At 38.5% G+C, this 21,570-nt stretch overlaps 2 protein-coding genes and 1 long non-coding RNA gene across 6 annotated transcripts in view; 1 reads left to right on the plus strand and 2 right to left on the minus strand.

The window, feature by feature from the left end:
- fnbp1l (formin binding protein 1-like) overlaps positions 1-5,299 on the minus strand; it is a 54,536-nt gene extending 49,237 nt beyond the window's left edge. For both annotated transcript variants that reach the window (XM_074635110.1, XM_074635109.1), the window contains exon 1: positions 5,141-5,299. In XM_074635110.1, the coding sequence (XP_074491211.1) occupies positions 5,141-5,167 (27 nt within the window). In that variant the 5' untranslated portion in view covers positions 5,168-5,299. The remainder of the gene's footprint in view (positions 1-5,140) is intronic.
- A 1,922-nt stretch (positions 5,300-7,221) lies between these two features.
- Positions 7,222-12,778, minus strand: LOC141767625 (uncharacterized). Its single transcript, XR_012593899.1, has 2 exons — positions 12,652-12,778; positions 7,222-8,215 (listed from the first exon to the last, which is right to left on the minus strand). It is a non-coding gene; the product is annotated as an uncharacterized LOC141767625 (long non-coding RNA).
- LOC141767620 (methylcrotonoyl-CoA carboxylase beta chain, mitochondrial) lies at positions 8,663-21,514 on the plus strand. 3 transcript variants are annotated; one of them, XM_074635106.1, is made up of 13 exons: positions 8,663-8,824; positions 12,700-12,801; positions 13,843-14,007; positions 14,114-14,310; positions 14,516-14,694; positions 14,831-14,911; positions 16,523-16,701; positions 16,808-17,027; positions 17,332-17,423; positions 18,166-18,322; positions 18,646-18,768; positions 19,830-20,063; positions 20,200-21,514. In XM_074635106.1, the coding sequence occupies exons 1-13, from the start codon at positions 8,805-8,807 to the stop codon at positions 20,284-20,286; spliced, it is 1,836 nt and encodes a 611-aa protein (XP_074491207.1). In that variant the 5' UTR covers positions 8,663-8,804; the 3' UTR covers positions 20,287-21,514. The 3 variants fall into 3 exon arrangements, with proteins under 3 accessions (XP_074491207.1, XP_074491208.1, XP_074491209.1); XM_074635107.1 differs by having other exon boundaries at positions 8,717-8,736; XM_074635108.1 differs by lacking the exon at positions 8,663-8,824 and adding an exon at positions 12,156-12,174.
- The last annotated feature ends 56 nt before the right edge of the window (positions 21,515-21,570 follow it).

A 21,570-nucleotide genomic window follows, 5' to 3' on the forward strand; every position in this document is an offset into this window, starting at 1 on the left:
AGTGTGAGAGCAGCAGAGATGCTACCCTACGGCCAGTAAGACCTTGATATACTGTAAGCTACGATCTATAAATATCACAAACAGGAGTGGGGATATCGAGCATGCATGTCTGAGTCCGATGACCACCTGATGCCAAGAATACAAACAATCCTCTTGCTCCAAGTATCAAATGATTCACACATAACCCCGGTACCCCATTCTCCAACAACACGTCCCACAGGACACCTGAGGGAACTCAGTAATAAGCCTTTTCAAAATCCACACAACGCATGAAGGAAAGAAAAGCAAACTCTTGTGACCCCCTTGATCTGCAGGAGGGTAAAAACCTGCTCACTGCTCTGAATCTGAGTTTCCACAATTGGTCTAAAGTCCCCTCTCCATTTAACAGCTGACAGACTTCAAAGTAAAATCAAGAGTCTAGCCAGCCGTTTAAAGCCTGTCCTCTGTCCTCTGTCTTTCCATCCTTTATACCCTATCCTTGTCTTTCAGTTTAGCCGACCAGTGGAGACGACTGCCTGTCAGCCTCTTGTCCTTCAGTCAGACTTGGCTGCTCCGCTCTGCTGGCCTCCGGCTCACCTCAACCAGACAAACCAGAGCACAGCGTGGCAGCATCCTGGCACTGAGCGCACACACACAACGCACACAGAGCTTTAATTCAGACCAACACTTCCTACTTCATGTGTGTGTCTCGGAGGGCAGGAAGCCAGCGTGGTAATAGGATGTTCCTCACTCGCTTTGTAATGTCTCAAAGACCTGGATTAGAGCCAAAATGCAGGGCAAAAGCAAAGGCACCAAGCTTCATATAATGCTTTATATTCATATAATGCTGTTTGAAAAAAAACAAAACTCAAATGATTAGTCCATTGGTTTACAGCCTAGGGGTTGGGACGCACCTTGTGATGCCGTCACAAGAAAAATCTGAGGGCTCACAAGATGATCAAAAGGATAAGAAAAAAGAAAAAAATACATATATATGCTATACAAAATTATGTTATTTTTCAGACTCTCCTCTAACCTTCAAATAAATAAAAACACAGAAAAGCATTACTTTTTGTTTGAAATCGTGAACAACCAGTGGAAATATGTAATACTGAGGATGCAAAAGCATCAATGGACTGGCCTGCAATGTTGGAAATCACTGGATTCGTCAGAAAATCAACCATAAGCTATTTTGATGATCAGAGTAATCGTTTCATTAATTTCTCAAGCAAAACTGACAAATTAACTGGTTCTAGCTTCTCAGATGTGGAGATTGGCTAATTTTCTTTATCTTATATGTGACAGTTAATGAAATATCTTTGAGTTTGTTGGACTGTTGGTCCAATAAAACATGCCATCTGAAGACATTCAAACTGATGATGGCTGACTCAATGCAGCCATCATAATCATACATGAGACAATCAATTATCCCAGTAGCCATATTAATAAGATTTGGCAGACAACTGTAATCTCTGCTATTGGGACAATCATGTTTTATTTGAGATTAGACAGCCAACCACCTACTACCTATAAATTAGACAGACAATAATGTATAATGTCTGACATTAATAGTCAGTCATCTGTAAAACACAGCAGCCAATCAACAGTTCTACATCCCATCGTACGGACAATAATCCGTAATCTGACATTAGGCAGCCAATCATGTGTAATCTGACATCAGGCAGCCAACACATTAATCCCATCAGTGGATTGAGGGGATTATGACGGACCGTCAACAAGCGTCCCCACTCAGCAGCTCATAGTGTGCTTTACTTTGCAAGAGCACTGACAAAAAAAGACGATGCAGAGATGGACTGAAAAATATTTCATGAGCAAATTAACACTTTGAATTTTAGTTATTTTTACTAAAGTCACTCCATGGATTTATTTCATTTGGACATCTGATGGTGGATTTTCTACATTAGTTTTGGGCATTTTAAAATCCTGCTGTTGAATTTTAATTCAACTGTGTTATTTTTGTATTTGTAAGTGTTAAAACTATATGTTAATTTTCTTATAATCTTGAATTTCGTCTCCAAATGTTTCTTTTCTTATGTTCTAAAGCTTTTAGAAATTGTATGCGATATTGATCTTTACAAATACAAGACGGGTTGACATATGTGTGTACATGTATATACATATATATACGTATATGTACGTATGTACACATATAGATAGATAAATATATAGATAGATATACTGTCATAAATCCCAACGAGATGATCCCAAAAATCTGATTTTTATATATAGATTTCTGCACATATTTAATAATACCAAGGACTCATGCTGAAACAATCAATTGATTTGTTTGTCAACATGTGATAGCCATTTTTTTACAGTTTTTGGAAATTGTATCGATGTAAATGATTGACTACTGGAAAAAAAAAATTACACACAGATGCATTGATAATGAAAATAATCATAACTTGCAGCCCTACTGAGAACCAGTTTTAAAAGTTTTCTTGGTATGAACATTCTTACATCTCATAAGTTGTTCATGAAACTGGATCAAATGGTAGCAAACATCTAGAAGCAGGAACGTGTTATCTTATCTTTTTCTGATAAAGAAATTGGCTGAAACCACATTCACACCTTTAGAAACAGGCTCAAAAGTATTTACATTTCCCTTCCAGTCTTACACCCATGTTCAGGAGCCAGTCTCTCCACATCTGTCCATCTGGAAACACAAGCTGACACAGCTGATTATATCCTCTCCATACTTGGAAAAAGGAAGAAAAACTGAATGGATATCATGGATGGGTGGAGGGAGGCCCAAAAACAATAAAATCCTTACAAATCAGATCTGTGTTCATGACGTGCACATTATTTCACAACCCTTTTCAATCACAGACAAGCAAACAGTTGTGTCTTTGTCTGTAGCAGCATGGTCATGTTACATTTGAGGGCTGAGCAAGCAAAAAAAATAGCTTATATTAAACTGTAGATAATAACCAGAGGTCAGCTGGAGGAGTATCATCTCAGGGAGGGTGAAGTACCCCCCTCCTTTCTATACACCCAGACAGAGAGGATGCTGCTGGTTGCCTCTCTGGTTACAACAAGCATGTGATGGCCAACACCCCAAAAAATACAGTATGTCAGCTATGACTCTTATTCAAACAAATATTCAATCAATTATGTTCAAGAAACCATTAACCACAAGGATAGGATGATGACTGAATTGTACACTGATTTCTTTTTTAATTGATTATATGTATATGTGTTTTTGTATGTGTATATACTGTGTGTGCGTATATGTGTATGTATGTATATATGTATACGGTATATATATGTATAAATAAATAGATTTTATTTTATTGTTTTAAATTTTATTTCTTTTATTTGTTTATATTATTTTTACTTATATATCTATTTTTGTATATAATATGTTTTTCCTGTATCTATACTGGCTTATTTTATATTAATATTAGGTTTATTAAGTTTCTTTGTACCGAAAATGTTATTATTGGGGACGTTTGTGAATGTTTGTTCTGTTGTTTCAAAATGAACAAAAAAACAATAAATATAATATTGAAGAAATTGCACTATCTCTTTTTTTATTGTATTATCTTTTTTAGCACCTATGGGATTGTCACAATCTAATTTCGTTGTACTACACAATGACAATAAAGGGCTTGAATCTTGAATCTTGAATTAAACCACATCATAATATCCCAATTTGAGACCAAGGGGGGGACATCACTCACTCATAATCTACTGTACTTGACAAAGAGCAGCTCCTGTTTAAGTAATATTAGTAATGAAATCTAATATGAACTGACTTTTATTTACTGGTGGAGTTATAGGATATAGGGCAAGATGTTGGGAGGGTGAATTAGCTATATGGGGCTGATTCATGTAACCCCTTCTATCTCTTTTTTATTGTATTATCTTTTCATTAGCTAGTTGTACTACACAATCACAATAAAGGGCTTGAATCTTGAATTAAACCACATCATAATATCCAATGTAAGACAAGGGGGGACATCACTCACTCATAATCTACTGTACTTGACAAAGAGCAGCTCCTGTTTATTAATAATAATAATAATAATAATAATACATTTTATTTGGTGGCGCCTTTCAGGACACCTTACAAAGTTTAAGTGATATTAGTAATGAAATCTAATATGGACTGACTTGTATTTACTGGTAGAGTTATAAGATATAGGGCAAGAGGTTGGGAGGTGAATTAGCTATATGGGGCTGATTCATGTAACCCCTTCTATCTCTTTTTTTTATTGTATTATCTTTTCATTAGCACCTATGGGATTGTCAAAATCTAATTTCGTTGTACTACACAATGACAATAAAGGGCTTGAATCTTGAATCTTGAATTAAACCACATCATAATAATAATGTCTCTGTTTGTGTCTGCAACTTTGTGTTCTTGCTGCTGACCATCTTGGCCAGGTCTCCCTTGGAAAATAGGTTTTTAATCTCAATGGGACTAACCTGGTTAAATAAAGGTTAAATAAATAAAAATAAAATATAACTGACTTGTATTTACTGGTATAGAGTTATAAGATATAGGGCAAGAGGTTGGGAGGTGAATTCGCTATATGGGGCTGATTAATGTAACCCCTTTATCATCACATGGAAGACAAAAGATGTGGATATCTGGCCACAAAGAGGCCAATCAGTCAGTGAAGTTATGGTTAATTTAAAGTACCACCGAGCAGGACGGTGGTCTCTACCCGGATTCTCCACCCTGCTACCGGGATGGCTTCTCTTTAGAAACAGGGTGTGACACTCACAGAAGAAACCTTAACATACAACTTCGTAACTTGCAAGTGTAAAAACAAAAACACCAATTCAGCATGTTAGATATTATTTGAGTTGATAAGTAACCAGAGAAGGCAGCGTGACCTCTTTCCCTCCCTCCACCGCCCCCGGGTTGTGGTGCCCGTGTGTCCGCAGTCTGTGCCTATTGTTCCGCCGCTGTCACAGCCGTTAAGGTGCTACCGCGGATTAGCTTGTTAGCTTCGCCGGCTAACAGCACAGCTCAGCCGGCCAGCTAACGTTAGCCGCTCCACACAAAGGTAACACGGCACCTTTCTTCCACTCCCAACACCAACAGTCGGTGTGTTGTTGACCAGGAGGCCAACACAAAACGAGCCCAAACAGGTAGTCATAAATATAGTTTAAAGAGTTTTAAACATACCCAGAGCTCCGTTCCCCAACTCATCATGAGTTCTCCCGTATTTGGATGTAGATTTCCCCGCTCAGACTCTCCTAAACTGCCGCTGGGACTCCGCTCCTCCGGTCCTCCTGACTGACTGACTGAACACACACTCCTCCTTCGTCTCCTCCTCCTGCACTCTATCCGCCTGGATCAGCAGGGCCGCCCACACCAGTACCAGTACAGGGGCCCTGGACCACAGTGGCCCCATGGTGAATGGTCAATTGTGGTCTTTCTTTAAATAATTATGTGATTTTAGACTACCTGGAAACAAAAATATTTAAGAACTATAAGATAAAAAGCCTATTAACAATTAAATTCTGCTCAGACAATTAATTACATGTAATAACCTCCTGGGAACGGAGTAAAAAAAGAGTCTTCCAATTACTTTTTTTGTGTGATTTCCTTCCTATTTAGGGTTAAAAGAAAATCTTACAATTTAGGCTTTTTAAACTTTATTTTTTATTTACAGCATGTCCACTGTAGTGGACCACAGGACCATTTCAGTGTGAAAAGACTAAAAAAATGAACAGATTATGTCCGTAGAGTGATATTAAACCAAGAATACATTCAACTTGATTAAAAAAAACACATGTCATATCACTGGAAAGCCCATGATGTCCTCTTTACAATACACCAGGGGTTGATAAAGTAAGTCAAAAGAGTAAAAGGCTGTTGCATGTGGACAAATTGTCCACTACAGAGGACACATGTCATTAGGCTGGGTCTCAGGAGGTTAAATAAATAAAATACAGCAAAAACTATGGGCTTTCTTTAAAGGTCCCATATTGTGCTCATTTTCAGGTTCATGTTTGTATTTTGGGATTCTGCTAGAGCATGTTTACATGCTTTAATGTTCAAGAAACACATTATTTTTCTCATACTGTCTGTCTGAATATACCTGTATAAACGCTCTGTCTGAAACGCTCCGTTTTAGCTAATTTCAACGGAATGGCAACGGAATTGCGATGCTAGGAAAAAGTTTTGGTCCATGTTTACATTGTGTCAGCTGATGTCATTCACATACACTGCAACAGGAAATAAGCTGGGACACATTTAGTATGTTTACGTTTAAAACTGTGAAATGGTCTAAATATTATAGATTCGTGACATCACAAATGGACAGAAATCCTAACGGCTTGTTTCAAACGCACAGTTTCTGAATACGGGCTGTGTGTATTTCTCCATGGATTGAGTGTTTTGATACTTTCACAGTATTTATTTATCACTTTAACTTGTTTTATGATATAAAAGACATGAAAATCTCACTTTTTACAATATGGGACCTTTAAATAATTATGTGATTTTTAAAAAATTAAAGAACTATAAGATAAAAAGCCTATTAACAAAAATTGAGCAACTCAATTCTGTTCAGACAATTAATAACATGTTTTTGTGAAGAGGAAACTATTGAACATGTGTTTATAGATTGTTTTCATGCTACTTCTTTTTGTTTTAATTTACAGAAGAATCTCTCAAAACATTTTGAAAAAAGATATTATACTAACAAATATTGAGATATTACTCACTGTCAACAATCCCAGTTTTTCGGCAGATGAGATTTACATAATTAATTTGATTATTATCTTTGCAAAATACAGTATTATATACATAAAATGATATGACTTAAAAGAATACCCTCCTTTTATATTTATAAAGATACTGATTTTAAAGCATATCTGACTATGATTGATAATTTATAACTCAAAAAATCTAAATTGACTAAAACTATTAAATTGATTAGACATTTCAAATGTATTCCAATTGCAGACCCTGATTGCTTTTTTGAATCATCTTTTCCTTTCCTTACATTTTATTTGTTGTATAATTTATTTTTTTTAAATATTTTTTTTACACTGTAAAATATATTTGCAGAATTGTAATGACAAATCTGAAAATGTATATGAATCTACTGTATTGAACTTTTGAAATAAAGTATTATTTAAAAAAAATTCAATCACATGTTGTAATTTTATTTATTATTAAGTTTTATTGATTAATTCAGTAATCAGGTAAATGCAAATGATCCAGAGAAGTGCCACAAAATTTGTTTTATTTTATGATTGTGATTGATTGTCTATTTCTTCATAATCAATCTCTCAGTTTAGGTCAGTAGCATGTATACAGAACGTTTCGCCTTCTGATGCAACTATATTCACTTGATCTGGTGTTTATTTAAATCAAATGACCCACATGAAAAAAAACACCATAGCTGAAACTGACATTGATGGAAAGGAATTTAATTTTGAGAAAACCTGCTTCATTTCAGGTAGTGATCATCAGTTAATGGTAGAGACTCTATTGGTTGTGTTGCTGCCATAGATATTGGTCTGTTGCACATTATTTCACTGGGTTGTGGGCAGTTTGTGTTTTTATATTGTAAATGTTTTAAATTCTTAACTTTGGACAGAAACCATGACAGAGACCCTCCTCATTAATTGGTGAACGACTAGTTCCCTCTAGTGGTCGAGATTTGTCAGTACAGCTGTAGTCATACAATCAGACGTAGGTTTACATATAAAAGGAATTTGCCTTGGTGTTTGGTGCATACAATCAAAATATTAAGAGGACATAAAAAAAATACAAGCAAAATACTGCAAGAGTCGAGAAACATAAATATAGAATAGAAAGATTACAATAAAAATATGAAAAAATACTATAAAAAGTATGTACAATATAACTTTTAAAATGAAAGAGCTGTATAATTTTCTGCAGGATGTGCAAAAATATTGAACAGGGGATGTGCAGTATGAAGTATAAATAGAATGCGTGCAATGTACAGAGATATTAGTCCAAAAGATGTGTGTTAATGTGACACATAGAGAGAGATGTGAAGACATTAATGCAACGTGTATGTCTATGGGAGGGATAAGAGTCCAAGTCAGTCCCGGGCCTTGTTGGTGAGGCCAACTGCAGATAGGAAGAAATAGTTTCTGTGGTCCTGATGAACCACAGCCTCCTGCCAGAGTGGAATGACTCAAAAAGCTTGTGTTCAGGTTGGCAGGGGTCGGCCGCAATCTTTCCTGCCTGCCTCAGGGTCCTGGAGGCATACAGGTCCTGGAGTGATGGCAGATTGCAGCAAACATCAAACATTAAATTTCACTGTGTGCTGAGCTCCGTACAAAGCAATGTGTGACAATAAAATCAGATTTACATTTTACATTATCATTATTATTATTTTGCACATTCCATCCTCATCATTCATTTATATATATAAAAAATATATTTTCATATATATATATATATTTTAAAATGTATGATTCTGGACTTTTACAGTACTCTTTCTTTTTCTTTTCTGATTTTGATTCTGATCCACACTAATGTATATTTACAGATGGACAGTCAAGCGCAATATGGCGATGGATTTAAGAGAAACTGATTTAGTTAAACGAATCTAGAGTTTTCCTCATTATTATTATTATTATTATTATTATTATTTATTTTATTTTATTTTATTTTATTTCTGCACAATCTCCTGTTCCACTCTCCAGTGGTCCAGATGGTGGCGGTATTGCACCTCTAAGATGGTTTGCCAACCGCCAATAAACACCAAAGAAGAAGAAGAAGAGTAAGAGCAGGTTTGTTTATTTTTCAGCCACTACAGCTGTAACAATAATTAGTTATATTACAGCAGACGCAGACAGACATGTACCGCTGCATTGTAAGGTAAGAGACTTTACATCTTTTCTATCCATAAATCTAACGTTGCTCGTTTATTCATCAGTTGAAGTGCACTCGGGAGTCTCCACGACCTTTGGCATACATCTCTTTTACAGTTAGCTATAACGACTTATCTAGTGTCAAAGGTTGTCCACATGTTACTACAAAACTATTTATACTCACTTATATAAACATGTTAAGATTCATGTGTTTAAATAGACAAAATATGTGCAAAATGTGTGTGTACACTGTCATTGACGCCATGTATAGATAACGTATAGCCTACATTTTTTGTACGTGGTTGGAAAGCCTGTGTTACGGTTTAACAGGCGACCCTGTTAACTGGCGACTTTCAGCCGAATGAGTCTGTGGTTGTCGTAGTTACGGCAGCTGTTGAAAGCAGGAAGAGAATACGTAGCTGTCCTCGTGAATGCCTCTTTGTTTAGTATTTCATTACAATGTTTAAACATACCGGATTGGTCTTTGGAGCTTTGGAGTCTTGTTTGTGGAAACGTGTCCGCTATATTCTGCTCGCGTTTGAAACGTTGCATGTTATGATGAATATGTTGAAATCAGGAAGAGCAGCGTCGCTCTTCCTGTAAGCTAATAAAAGTTTCTAAATACACATATTCGTCTTTGGAGCTTGTTGTAGTAAACATGTGTCACGTAGAAGAACCTCATCCCTTTAAGAAAAAAAAATGAATAAAAATGTCAGGTTTTACGGGATTTGAACTCATACCAAAATCACAACTTGTGTGACAGACGGAGGTTTCCTCCAATGCGCCACCAGCACTGGGATGGTCACAGGTGAATGTCATATTTATCTCAAATATCACACGCTAAGTAGTCACTCTGAGACGCAGAAGGCAGCCAGATTAACTTGTGACCACACTGTCCGTGTACTTCAGACCATCTGATTTACAACACAAGTAAGTGTCTGTTTATGTTGTTGTTGTTGTATTCACGTGGAAACATTGAAGTTTGAAGATCTCGCATCAGCTGCACCATAAAGAAAATGTTTTCAAACCAAAAAGGCACTAGATTGAGAATTGACCCAGACAACAACACAGGAGTCAAACACTCAAGTTATTTTTATTCAGGAGAGGCCAACAAATTTCACTTGTAGCCAATCAATCTGCACAACATACACATGTCTGTACAACCTGCTACTATTTAATCTTATATTCACAAAGCAGCCATTTAACACAGGTTCTTTCTAAGATAAATTATATATTTATGTTAGTAGCTATTAAATTTAAAAGTTAAGATCATCAGTTATAGAAAACATACATAAACATCTGCTTCCTGGGCTCAATCATCACCCTCAAGTCAGAGCAGAATATCAGTAGTGTCACTAAGAAGGTTCAGCAGAGATCAAATCAATTCAATTTGTATAGCCCAGAATTACAAATTTGGCTCTGGGGGCTTTACAATCTGTACAGGATCCGACACCCTCTGTCCTTTACAGTGCGACCCTGTCATTGAATGAGGAAAAAACCCTTTGAACAGGGAAACAAATGTAAGAAACCTCAGGAAGAGCAATGGGGGGAGGGGGGAATCCCCCTACCAGGATGTACAGACGTGCAATAGATGTTGTGTGTGTACAGAGTAACGATATAATGAAAATATAACATGGACAATCCATATGTCAAAAATGGATGCATATATTGTGAACATAACATAATGTACGCCCTGCAATATTCTCTGCCTCTTCTCCCTTTGTGTAAATAGTATGTTTTCCCCTTGAGAGGGTCATATGTTGTGCAGATTGATTGGCTACAAGTGAAATTTGTTGGCCTCTCCTGAATAAAAATAACTTGAGTGTTTGACTCCTGTGTTGTTGTCTGGGTCAATTCTCAATCTAGTGCCTTTTTGGTTTGAAAACATTTTCTTTATGGTGCAGCTGATGCGAGATCTTCAAACTTCAATGTTTCCACGTGAATACAACAACAACAACATAAACAGACACTTACTTGTGTTGTAAATCAGATGGTCTGAAGTACACGGACAGTGTGGTCACAAGTTAATCTGGCTGCCTTCTGCGTCTCAGAGTGACTACTTAGCGTGTGATATTTGAGATAAATATGACATTCACCTGTGAGCACCTCAGTGCTGGTGGCGCATTGGAGGAAACCTCCGTCTGTCACACAAGCTGTGATTTTGGTATGAGTTCAAATCCCGTAAAACCTGACATTTTTATTCATTTTTTTTTCTTAAAGGGATGAGGTTCTTCTACGTGACACATGTTTACTACAACAAGCTCCAAAGACGAATATGTGTATTTAGAAACTTTTATTAGCTTACAGGAAGAGCGACGCTGCTCTTCCTGATTTCAACATATTCATCATAACAAGCAACGTTTCAAACGCGAGCAGAATATAGCGGACACGTTTCCACAAACAAGACTCCAAAGCTCCAAAGACCAATCCGGTATGTTTAAACATTGTAATGAAATACTAAACAAAGAGGCATTCACGAGGACAGCTACGTATTCTCTTCCTGCTTTCAACAGCTGCCGTAACTACGACAACCACAGACTCATTCGGCTGAAAGTCGCCAGTTAACAGGGTCGCCAGTTAAACCGTAACACCTGTTTATTTACCTTCACAATGATGTCCAACTTGTTAAGCCGTGAACACACTGCCCGCTTCAGGCTCGCGTGACGGCGCGTCAGACGCGCGTCTATTTTATAGAATAGAAGGCTCGCCTATTTTACACGCGAGCCCCTCGCGTCTCAGCTGCGTGTCCCAGCAGCAACAGACAGTGAAGGTGATCTATTGACAGTATATGAACATCATACCAGCAAAATTACTACAGTTTCCATGTCTAGACATCTGTAGAATATGTCACAGACAGTGAAAGTGATCTAGTGACTGTATATTAACTTCATACAGCTATAATAGCCTGGGGTCAAATTGACCCCAAAGAACACCGATGCGTACAGCATGTGTACAGGACATTGAAAACATATCATCATTTTAATTTTATGTTTACCCAGTTGTCCCCATTAAATTAGGAAAACTCATTAATTATGAAGCAAAAAAAATTATGTCAATCATTTATTTAGAGACGTTAAACATTGAATGGGGTCAAATTGCCCCCACCGATAATAGGAGGGTTAAATGAATAAAGTGTAAAATAGCGTATATGTCTTGTTTGTTCCTTGTTACTGATAGAGAGTTCAATCATCCAATCCACCAAACAAATCAAAACAAGAGTCAACAGCAACAGGAGAATACACTGTTTACCATTGGCGGAGCATTTTGGCAAATTTGTCTTGGGCGTTACCCACATAATCAGCTGTGCTGCTCATCCCACAAATGCATGATCCTTACAAGTTGGACATCATTGTGAAGGTAAATAAACAGGCTTTCCAACAATGTAAAATACAATGCCAATTAGCATTGTAACAGCAGAGAAATAATCCACCAAACACAAGTTTCCAAACTTTTTTTCCCGAGTTTATTTACTGTATATTACAAGAACAGGATTCAGTTTAGTATAAACTAGTTGTAACATTAGTTACATTCAAGCCAGGAAGAAACAAAGTGAAAGAACAACATTAAGTCTCCATAGGAGGTAACATTTCGCTAATCAATGAACATCCAACAGTTAGCTTCATAGTACTTTAGCATGCTTAAAATGCTGTATCTTAGCAACACATCAGCCTCAGACAGCTGCCCGGGTTAGCAGTAGGCTAACTGAAAAATGAAATCAATAAATCACGGTTCAAAGGACACTTTGTTTTTTAGTTGACTATCACAGAATACAGTGATCCCCAAATGTTAGAGACTGCCCTAGATGTACTGTACCTGTTGTGATCGAAGACCCACCTGTTTGTTTGAGTTTTTTGTCTCTCTCTCTCTCTCTGTCCCTTAAAGGAGTGTGTGTGGCGTAGGAAAAGGGTGTCCTGCCTTTGTGCCTCCTTACACCCAGTCACCATCGTGGATGCTGAGAAACAGGACAGAGGAGAGACATCACAGGTGACTACATCACTAGGACTCCTGTGGTTCCCTGGACTAAATACTTACAGAAACATATAGGCAGTGGTTTGTTGTCAGGGATAGAAACAAAATATGATACACAAATAATATGTAGTTTTGAACAATTTGAGGAAAATATCAAATTGTGATTTTTATGACCAATATTGTGATTTGAATATTGGCTATTTTCTTATATAACTGTACCGAACATAATCACAAATTCATCTGGTTTCTACCTTAATAGAATCATTTAAGATAGTGCTGTTAAGGTCAAATTGACCACTTTAGCCCACATCTATTAAGATATTACATTATTGGTATACTTGAAACTACTCAATAATATAAGAGTTGGCCATTCATTGTAATAATAATTAATTAAACTGATGTTAAGTCTGTTTCTCCAACTCACAGAATTAATGTTAAATACATTATAGCTGAGTAAATTTGCTGGTGACAATTGTCATTATAAGCTGTGAAATCTTTGAAGCTTTAACTCTTACTTACTACAGCTTGTTAACACACTGCTAAATTAAAATTAAAAGCTGCTCTTGTGGTTTTAATTTACAGTAAATTTGGCTAATTGTTCAACCCTGTTACACAGTTAGAAATCATTTTAAGGTGGACGAAAACCTACATTTTGTGAATGAAAAGGTAATATAATAAAGAAAATCTGAATTTTTTCATTTCTACAAAGTCTTACTTGTTGGACAATGCTATTGTCATACATGTACTATCAGGTAATGCAGTGCATACTAAAGTGTTAGCATGGAGCACTGATATACTGGAGACAAGTTGGGTATTTTTGCTATTTATGCTCTCATCAATTTACAGTATAAGGAAAGCCGATTGCAACGTAACAACATACTGACAATAACTTGCATTACTTTTACATATTCTATAGATTTTCACACGTTCTTCTGTAATTGTCACATCTTTTTTATCACGTTGTAAACTGGCCATAAACATACTTCATCCGACAGTATCTCTGATTAACATTCCTATTAGTGATATCACTGTTTATTTATGAATTTTGTGTTACAGGCTGGCTGAGCAGTGTTGGCAATGTTCAGTCCGCAGCATGAGCTCTGCAGCCAGGAAGAAGAAAGCTCTGCGCAGTGCCTTCCCGGTGCTGGAGCAGCCCCTCCAGCCCGAACACCAACGTGTGTATGAAGCTAACCTCCGAAACAGCGACGCCTGCCACAACAAGTAGGTCCTGCACTCGTCAGATCTAGTTGATTTCCTCCACTGCTTTTATTTATTGAAATAAATGTGTAAATGCATGCCATTCATTAGCTCTCTATCTTTCTGTAAGGTACATAGAGTTTAGTGAAAAGGTAAGGAAAGGTGGAGGGGAAAACGCCATCGCCAGACACACTCAGAGAAACAGGAAGTTGCTGGTCAGGGATCGGCTGCGCTTATTGCTGGATGATGAGGACTTCCTGGAGCTGTCACCATTCGCTGGTCTGGGTCTGCCGTACGGGGATGTCCCTTCAGCCGGCTGCATGACTGGTCAGAAACCACTAGCTGCAAACCTGTATCTTTAAACTATAGATTGTATAATGTGACTAGTTTGACTACAGCTAAGTGCATCTGGTTTACTCTTCTGACCTCTATTATTTCAGACAGTGAGCAATTTGTTTCCCACTTTATGACGATGCTTTGTGATGGACATGCACGCCACTGACTTATACCGTATGTGTGTGTATCCATCCAGGTATTGGCAGGATCAATGGCCTGTGGTGTGTGTTCATTGCCCAAGATGCCACAGTGAAAGGCGGCACATCGTATCCAATCACGGTGAAGAAGACGCTACGAGCACAGGAAGTAGCAATTCAGAATCGCCTGCCTTGTGTTTACCTGGTCGACTCTGGAGGAGCTTTCTTACCACTGCAGGTAAACAACAACACACACCTCTGCCATAATAAGTGCTTAGCATCGGAAGAGTGTCTTTCTAAGAGATCTGAATGTAGTCTGAATTACATTTACTGCTTATCTCTAATTCTCTCTGTGTGTGTTTATGATTATCAAGTCAGAGATCTTTCCTGATAAGAACCAGGGAGGAAGGTTGTTCTATAACGAAGCCATCATGTCTGCCATGAAGATCCCACAGGTAAAGACATATAAAGTTGTACATGCTGGCCTTAACAGAACAACTAAACAACATTTTGACATGTCTCTGCAGGGTAAACACAGGTGAAATAGATAACATTCATTTTCCATTTAGGTGGGTCAAGTCCCTGGTATTGTGCATGCTGGCTCACTGAAATGGCTGACACACTAAATAGAACAGGACCCTAACTAATTCGATAAATTACACCTGTGTTCACCCTGTTATGACATGTCAAAGTGGCTGCTGTGAAAAGGGCCTATTTGTTGTAATAAATATCAAACAGATGTCACATCTGACATGTTACTATTCCTGGGGCTATGCAAAACAAAGCAGACAAAACAGTTAAAATATGGTAACAATATATACATTATATTCAGGAACTGTATAATACTGTTTCCCAGTGCATTTGTTCTTGGGTAGTCTGTTTTAAAGGGACTATTTGTAACTTTCAGAAATGCTTGTTAACAGCGACACCTGTGGCCGTGAAATCAACGAAAGTCAGCGTCGAGCTCGCGCTTGCTCGCTCTCTATATACCTGAACGAGCATCGCTCAAAACAGTGAGGCGACACACGTCAGCTAAAACCACAATATCACTCTATATTTCAGTTGCTTGGCAGTAATGTTAGCTGACCAGACGAAGGTCTCTCCATGAACATGATTTAGATCTGATCCTAGCTTTTCCTGCTTAAGTGCAGGCTGAAGCAGCGGGGCTCTGCAGCGTGTCTCCCTGCTCTCTCCGCCCGCAGCCGGAGAGAGCAGAGGAGACACCGGCACCCGGTCGGTACCGAGAGGGTAACGTAACTCTCTGAAGAGCTCCGTCACTTCACAAGACACGGGAAAGCTCTGTTGGTCTGGAGGAGCTGCAGCATTTATTTCTGCACAAACATCCCCTGTGCATTCACTAGATATTCTCAGAGCTAAACTAACTCTTCTGCGGTGTGTAGTGAGCGCGCGTTCACGTCTAGAGGTGGAGGACAAGCGCGCTGTCTGAGTGAAGGAGAGCAGGCAGCGGAGACGAGGCTCCGGCCACACGCGAGCGCGCATATGCGAACGTGCATGTGTGCCGACCCGCTACATTTATACGCTTAAAAAGTTACAAACAGTCCATTTAAGGTTCCCTCTATTTTGAAGTTTAAAATTGGTTTCATACTAAGGATTCGGACATACTAAAAAATCTCACATCCTGTTTTGGCATACGAAATAGCATATTAGTATGGAATTTCGGGGGCAACCTTAGTGTTTAATTGATCTTTAGGCTTTAGAAGGTAGAAAACTCAGTTGTAGTTTCGGGCCTTAGGCTTCTATCAAGTAAAACTGACTAAAACCCCTACCTGGTGATCTGAGAACCAGCCTGTCGTTGATAAAGACAAATGACAGTGTGAAGGATTCTTTGATTCCTTCTCAATCAAGTTTTTTTTTAACACACCTATCAAAAAGACTTTATGAACTACAAGAATGTTTTTCAAAATTAAGTGTCTGTCTTAAAAGATGAAGTCCTGACAAGAAAAGAGATAAATCTACATTTGATAAAAGCACAGCTCCTGCAGTTTTAAAGTTGCACTCTCTCTTAAATTGCTATTTCAATATAAAAACAATGAATAATCCTAAAGGTGTCAGTGGTGTGCGGGTCATGCACGGCGGGTGGAGCTTACCTCCCCACCATGGCAGAAGAGTCAGTGATGGTGCACCGGATAGGGACTTTATACCTGGCTGGACCCCCACTTGTCAAGGCCGCCACGGGAGAGGAAGTCACACCAGAAGACCTGGGAGGAGCCACGGTTCACGCTGAGTAGGTCCATCAATCAAACCAAATATGCAGTTATTACAGAAATAATAGTAAGAATAAGTTAACAAGTTCACATCATCAAGTCTGTCAATTCATTGTCTGGTTTCAGAGTCAGTGGCTGTGTGGACCATTTTGCCAGGGACGAAAAGGAGGCGTACTATTTCACCAGAAACATCGTATCCACCCTCAACTTCCAACTGCCCGAGGGAGAGGAGGAGGATGAGGAGATGATGAGGAAGAAGAAAGCTGAGGAGGAGCCGCTGTATAGTTCAGAGGAGCTTCTGGGGCTCGCTCCTAAAAGTTATAACTACAGTCTGGATGTTAAGATGGTACAGTGTGCAAAAATATGAAATGTTAATGTAGTTAGCATTGGGAGTAAAAACAGTCCTTCTGACTAAACAGTCTGGCAAAACAGTGCCATCTACAGGCAAACTCAATCATTGCAGAATTAAACCCAAGCACAGCACAGTTTGCCACAGTGGTTCAATGACATGTTCTCTGGGAAGTGCAGTGCAAAAACACCCAATTACAAAACAGAACAGAAATGAAAATGATTTTTTCTTTTAGGTTATCAGATTTACTGTCTCACTGAATTAATAACAAGCTGTTTGTTGTTTCTGTCTGTCTGTCCAGGTAGTCAGTCGGCTGACAGACGCGAGCCGCTTCCAGGAGTTCAAAGCTCGCTATGGAACCACACTCATCACCGGCTTTGCAAAGATACATGGGTAAAAGATACAAACACACACACAGATTTAGATAATGAGGGCAAGAATACATTTTCAGCCAACAAATGCGAAGTCTTCAAGTATCTTAAAATAATAGTTATTATAGCATAATAATTAGATAATTTAATCATTAAAATGTTTGATTATTGTAAAGGAATATATATAACATGCAAATTGTCATTACAAATTAGGGCTTGGACGATTCACCTATCTCCCGATTCAGTACTATCACGATACTTGGGTGCCGATTCGATATGTATTGCGATTACGATTTATTGTGATCTTTGTTAACTTTTTTAACACAAGACCATGGGAAAAAGTTGAATCTGTCCTTAGTGCGCCCCAACCGCGTCGTGCCCCCAGGGCGGGGCTCGGCTTACGTAAAAGGCGCCATGTCGATGTCGGCAACCCACCCGACCCGTCTTGAAACACGGACCAAGGAGTCTAACGCACGCGCGAGTCAGAGGGTGCAAGCAAAACCCTGTGGCGCAATGAAAGTGAGGGCCGGCGTGTGTGCGCGTGCGATTGGACCCGAAAGATGGTGACGAGAGGTTAACGTCACGCTGCCGTAAAGTGGTATCGGTGCCGTTGTATCGGAGCCGTTCTGCGAGTACGAGTACGAGTACGAGTACGAGTACATGAGCACAGTATCGGACCCGATACCCGATACTGGTATCGGTATCGGTGCATCCCTATATGCAAGAATTTTCTTTTTCACATCTGTGTGTATGTACTGTGTTAGCCATCTGGTGGGAATAGTAGCCAACAACGGAGAGCTGTTGTACCAGGCTGCACTGAAAGGAAGCCATTTTGTCCAGCTGTGTGACCAGAGAGACATCCCCCTCATCTTCCTCCAGAACACAACACCCGCAGCAGCTCAAACACTCTCCACAACTCAGGTATTCCCTCCCAGTGAAACACACACATTCTTGTTGAAATTCAAAAGTACAACTGAAAAAGTTGACCATATTCTTCTGTCTTTTCTTGGCTTCATATTTCATTAACTTATTATTATTAAGTCAATTTTGTACAGATATTTTGGGACATCAAAGAGAGAATAGCTGCACCTCTTGAAGAGAAGAAAATTATGAATTATGTAAATAAAAGGCAGAAAGTAGAACAATTATTTTGGTCAGTGTAAGCCAAAGTGACTTTTTTAATAAGAGCATGTTTTTGTTTCATATCTGTATTTTCTCTGTGTGTCTGTTTGTCTCTCTTTTAGGCAGAGATGGACAGTAACCGTCTGAAGGCTCAGGGTTCAATGATGTCAGCAGTAGCGTGTGCTTCTGTCCCCAAAATCACCGTGGTGATTGGGGGTTGCCATGGTGCTGACAGCTACGCCATGGTGAGAGACACAGGTTGCGTCCGAAATTCCATACTAACATGCTATTTAGTACGTTAAAACGGTACTATGTGAGATATTTTAGTATGTCCAAAACCTTAGTATGAAACCAATAGTAGGCAAATTGCATTCTATGTCAGGTGAAATCTTACAGTATGCAACACTGGATACTATGGTGGCATAAATATCCCACAATGCAATGCGGTAGTGATGACAACGTTCATAACAGACGTTGACGGTCAACTCTGTAACATCAATAACGCTTCAATTTAACTGCAAGTATAAGATTTCACTTTGCTAGGCGTTATATATATTTAAAATGAATTCATACTTTGATTCTCACAAACCGTCGCTTTGGTCACATGAGGTTGGCACGGGTTACCATGGTTACACACGTCTCCATTGGCAACGACGGACGTAAATTATTGCTCAGTGCATCCAAAAAAATACATACTACTGTTTATTCACACAAAAGTATTTTGAACGATAGTACACATATTGAGTATGTAGTGCATGCATAGTATGCGATTTCGGACAAAGCCACAGTAAACATAACTGAAGTTATCTGATAATCACAAAAAATCTTTGGTCTTTTAGAATTTAGAGGTGGTATTATTGATGCAGAAATTAAGCGTAATTGTCCTTGGGAACATAAAATGTGTCCTTTTACTTTCCATTTCTTTGTATGACCGCAACCAATTGCAAAAGATTTTTAATAGAAAATAGTTTTTGTTTTGTTTATGGCAGACAATAATACTGGGCACTATCTTTTTAACCAAGTGTATCGGTCACACTATAGATATTTAAGGTATTTTTTTGGTTTGTTTCACAGTTTTAGTACGACTCTGTGCTCTACCTGATTGATAGAAACGTCAGATTTTTTTTTTTTTCACAGAAATATACCTCAATATGTTTGTTACATTGATTGCAAGAAACAAATGTAAACAGCTAAGCACCAGCGTATATACTGTAAATGCAATCCCTACTATTGTACAGTATACTCATGTAGGATTTAGGATTCAGGCTTAACCACCACAATAATTTGATTTCCTGTCTGTCTCTAGTGTGGGCGGGCTTTTGACCCTAGCTTCCTGTTCCTGTGGCCCAACGCCAGAGTGTCGATGACGGCTCCGGGTCACGCTGGCTCTCTGCTTCCCGATGACAGTGAGCAGGACGAGGACTTGAAGAAGAAGCAGGAGGACAAGTTAAATAAGAGATTGGAGGAGGAGAGCTCAGCTTTCTTCTCCTCTGGCAGGCTCTGGGACGACGGAGTCATTCTGCCTCAGGACACCAGGAAGGTAAAAATGACGTCATGTTGTCTAAGCTGCTACTGGGCTTCGGGGAATTTAAGAGCTCTCACTTATCTGGACCTCTCAGAGCAGACATAAAGACACATTTTCAAATTTAAGCGTTGATTTTTCAATCTTTTTGCAGGTTCTCAGAGACTGCCTGGACATCATCAAACAGCAGCAGTATCAGCTCTCCACAGAGAAACTACAATCACCACTTCTGCGTATTTGAAGGCTGCCATCTTTCTTCTCCTCACTTCCTCTGAACACTACAAACATCCGTCCATAGAGTGCTACAGGAATGAGTCCTAAAACCCAGAAATGAGTTAGCATTTTAGCACTTCAGGTTCCCTTGTCTGGAAGTGAATGGGTTTTTAGTTAAAAGCCTGAAATAAAGTTAAAGAGATTTTAACGTTTTGTTCTATGACATCAAATACATCAGTAAATACCTCACTCGAGAATTTTGAAGCCTTTATGTGTCTTAAAAAAGGCGGTTGCTGACAAGCTGCTAAATGAGACTACTAAACGTCATCACGTCGACTCGTCCGCCTTTACAGCCTCGTTGTGTCTACTCGTTTTCATGCCACCATGGTGTAGTTTGTTTATAGCCTAACGTTAGCTTTTTACTTCTGGCGATTGCATTCACACTTCAAAAATCATAAAAGTGGTGTTCATTTGTGAAGATTATCTTGCTGAACAAAAGGTGTAAGTATCATAAAAGTTTGTTTTCTGCAATAATCCAAAACCCAATAGAAAAATCCCATTGGCTTTTTGCCGAGGGAACCAGGGCGATGCCAACTTCCTGGTTGGCCTACAAAAGTACGTCGGCAAAAGGTCATTCTCTCTTTCACATCATGTCTCAAGTCCATAAAGGTACAGTACGCTTCACCTTGACCAGCAGAAAGTCACCCAATGCTACGACATTCGTGAAAGATTCACATAAATATATCACTGTTCGATTTCTTCTGATGGCAAATTACAGGTACTGTAGATGAGAGTATGTTGTCGTCTGGGTGTTACATCCAGCAGCCAAGTGGTCAGTTTGAGCCTTAAAACAATTCAGTAGAGATTTTACTTGAGTTGTTTTTTCTTTTCTTTTTTTAGATATGATAATGTGACAAAATATTTAAATCCTTCAAGGAGAGAGAAACATGCACATTCTCAAAATTGTTTGTGGTGCTGGGAGAAGATCCCCTCCAATATGTACTTTTAAAAAAAATACTTTTAATGTCCTGATGAAGGTCCTTGTCGACAGAAACGTTGACTAATAAAGCAGAGAAAAGTGTGTGCGGGGGCAGGTAATTTTTGCACTGATTTTTTTTTTAAATTTAATTTACAGTATGTTTTATCAAAAATACCTGATTGTAAGAAATCATGTACTGTAATTACAAATGTAAATGAGTCATTGTAATGTAGTGTTTTTATTTGTATAAAAGAATATTATGTATTAAATTGCAAAACTAGTGTGTTGTTTTTAATTGCTTTAACACGGATGATTTCCTAAATATGCAGGTGC

This window comes from Sebastes fasciatus, chromosome 5, assembly GCF_043250625.1.
Source record: "Sebastes fasciatus isolate fSebFas1 chromosome 5, fSebFas1.pri, whole genome shotgun sequence".
Classification (NCBI taxonomy): domain Eukaryota; kingdom Metazoa; phylum Chordata; class Actinopteri; order Perciformes; family Sebastidae; genus Sebastes; species Sebastes fasciatus.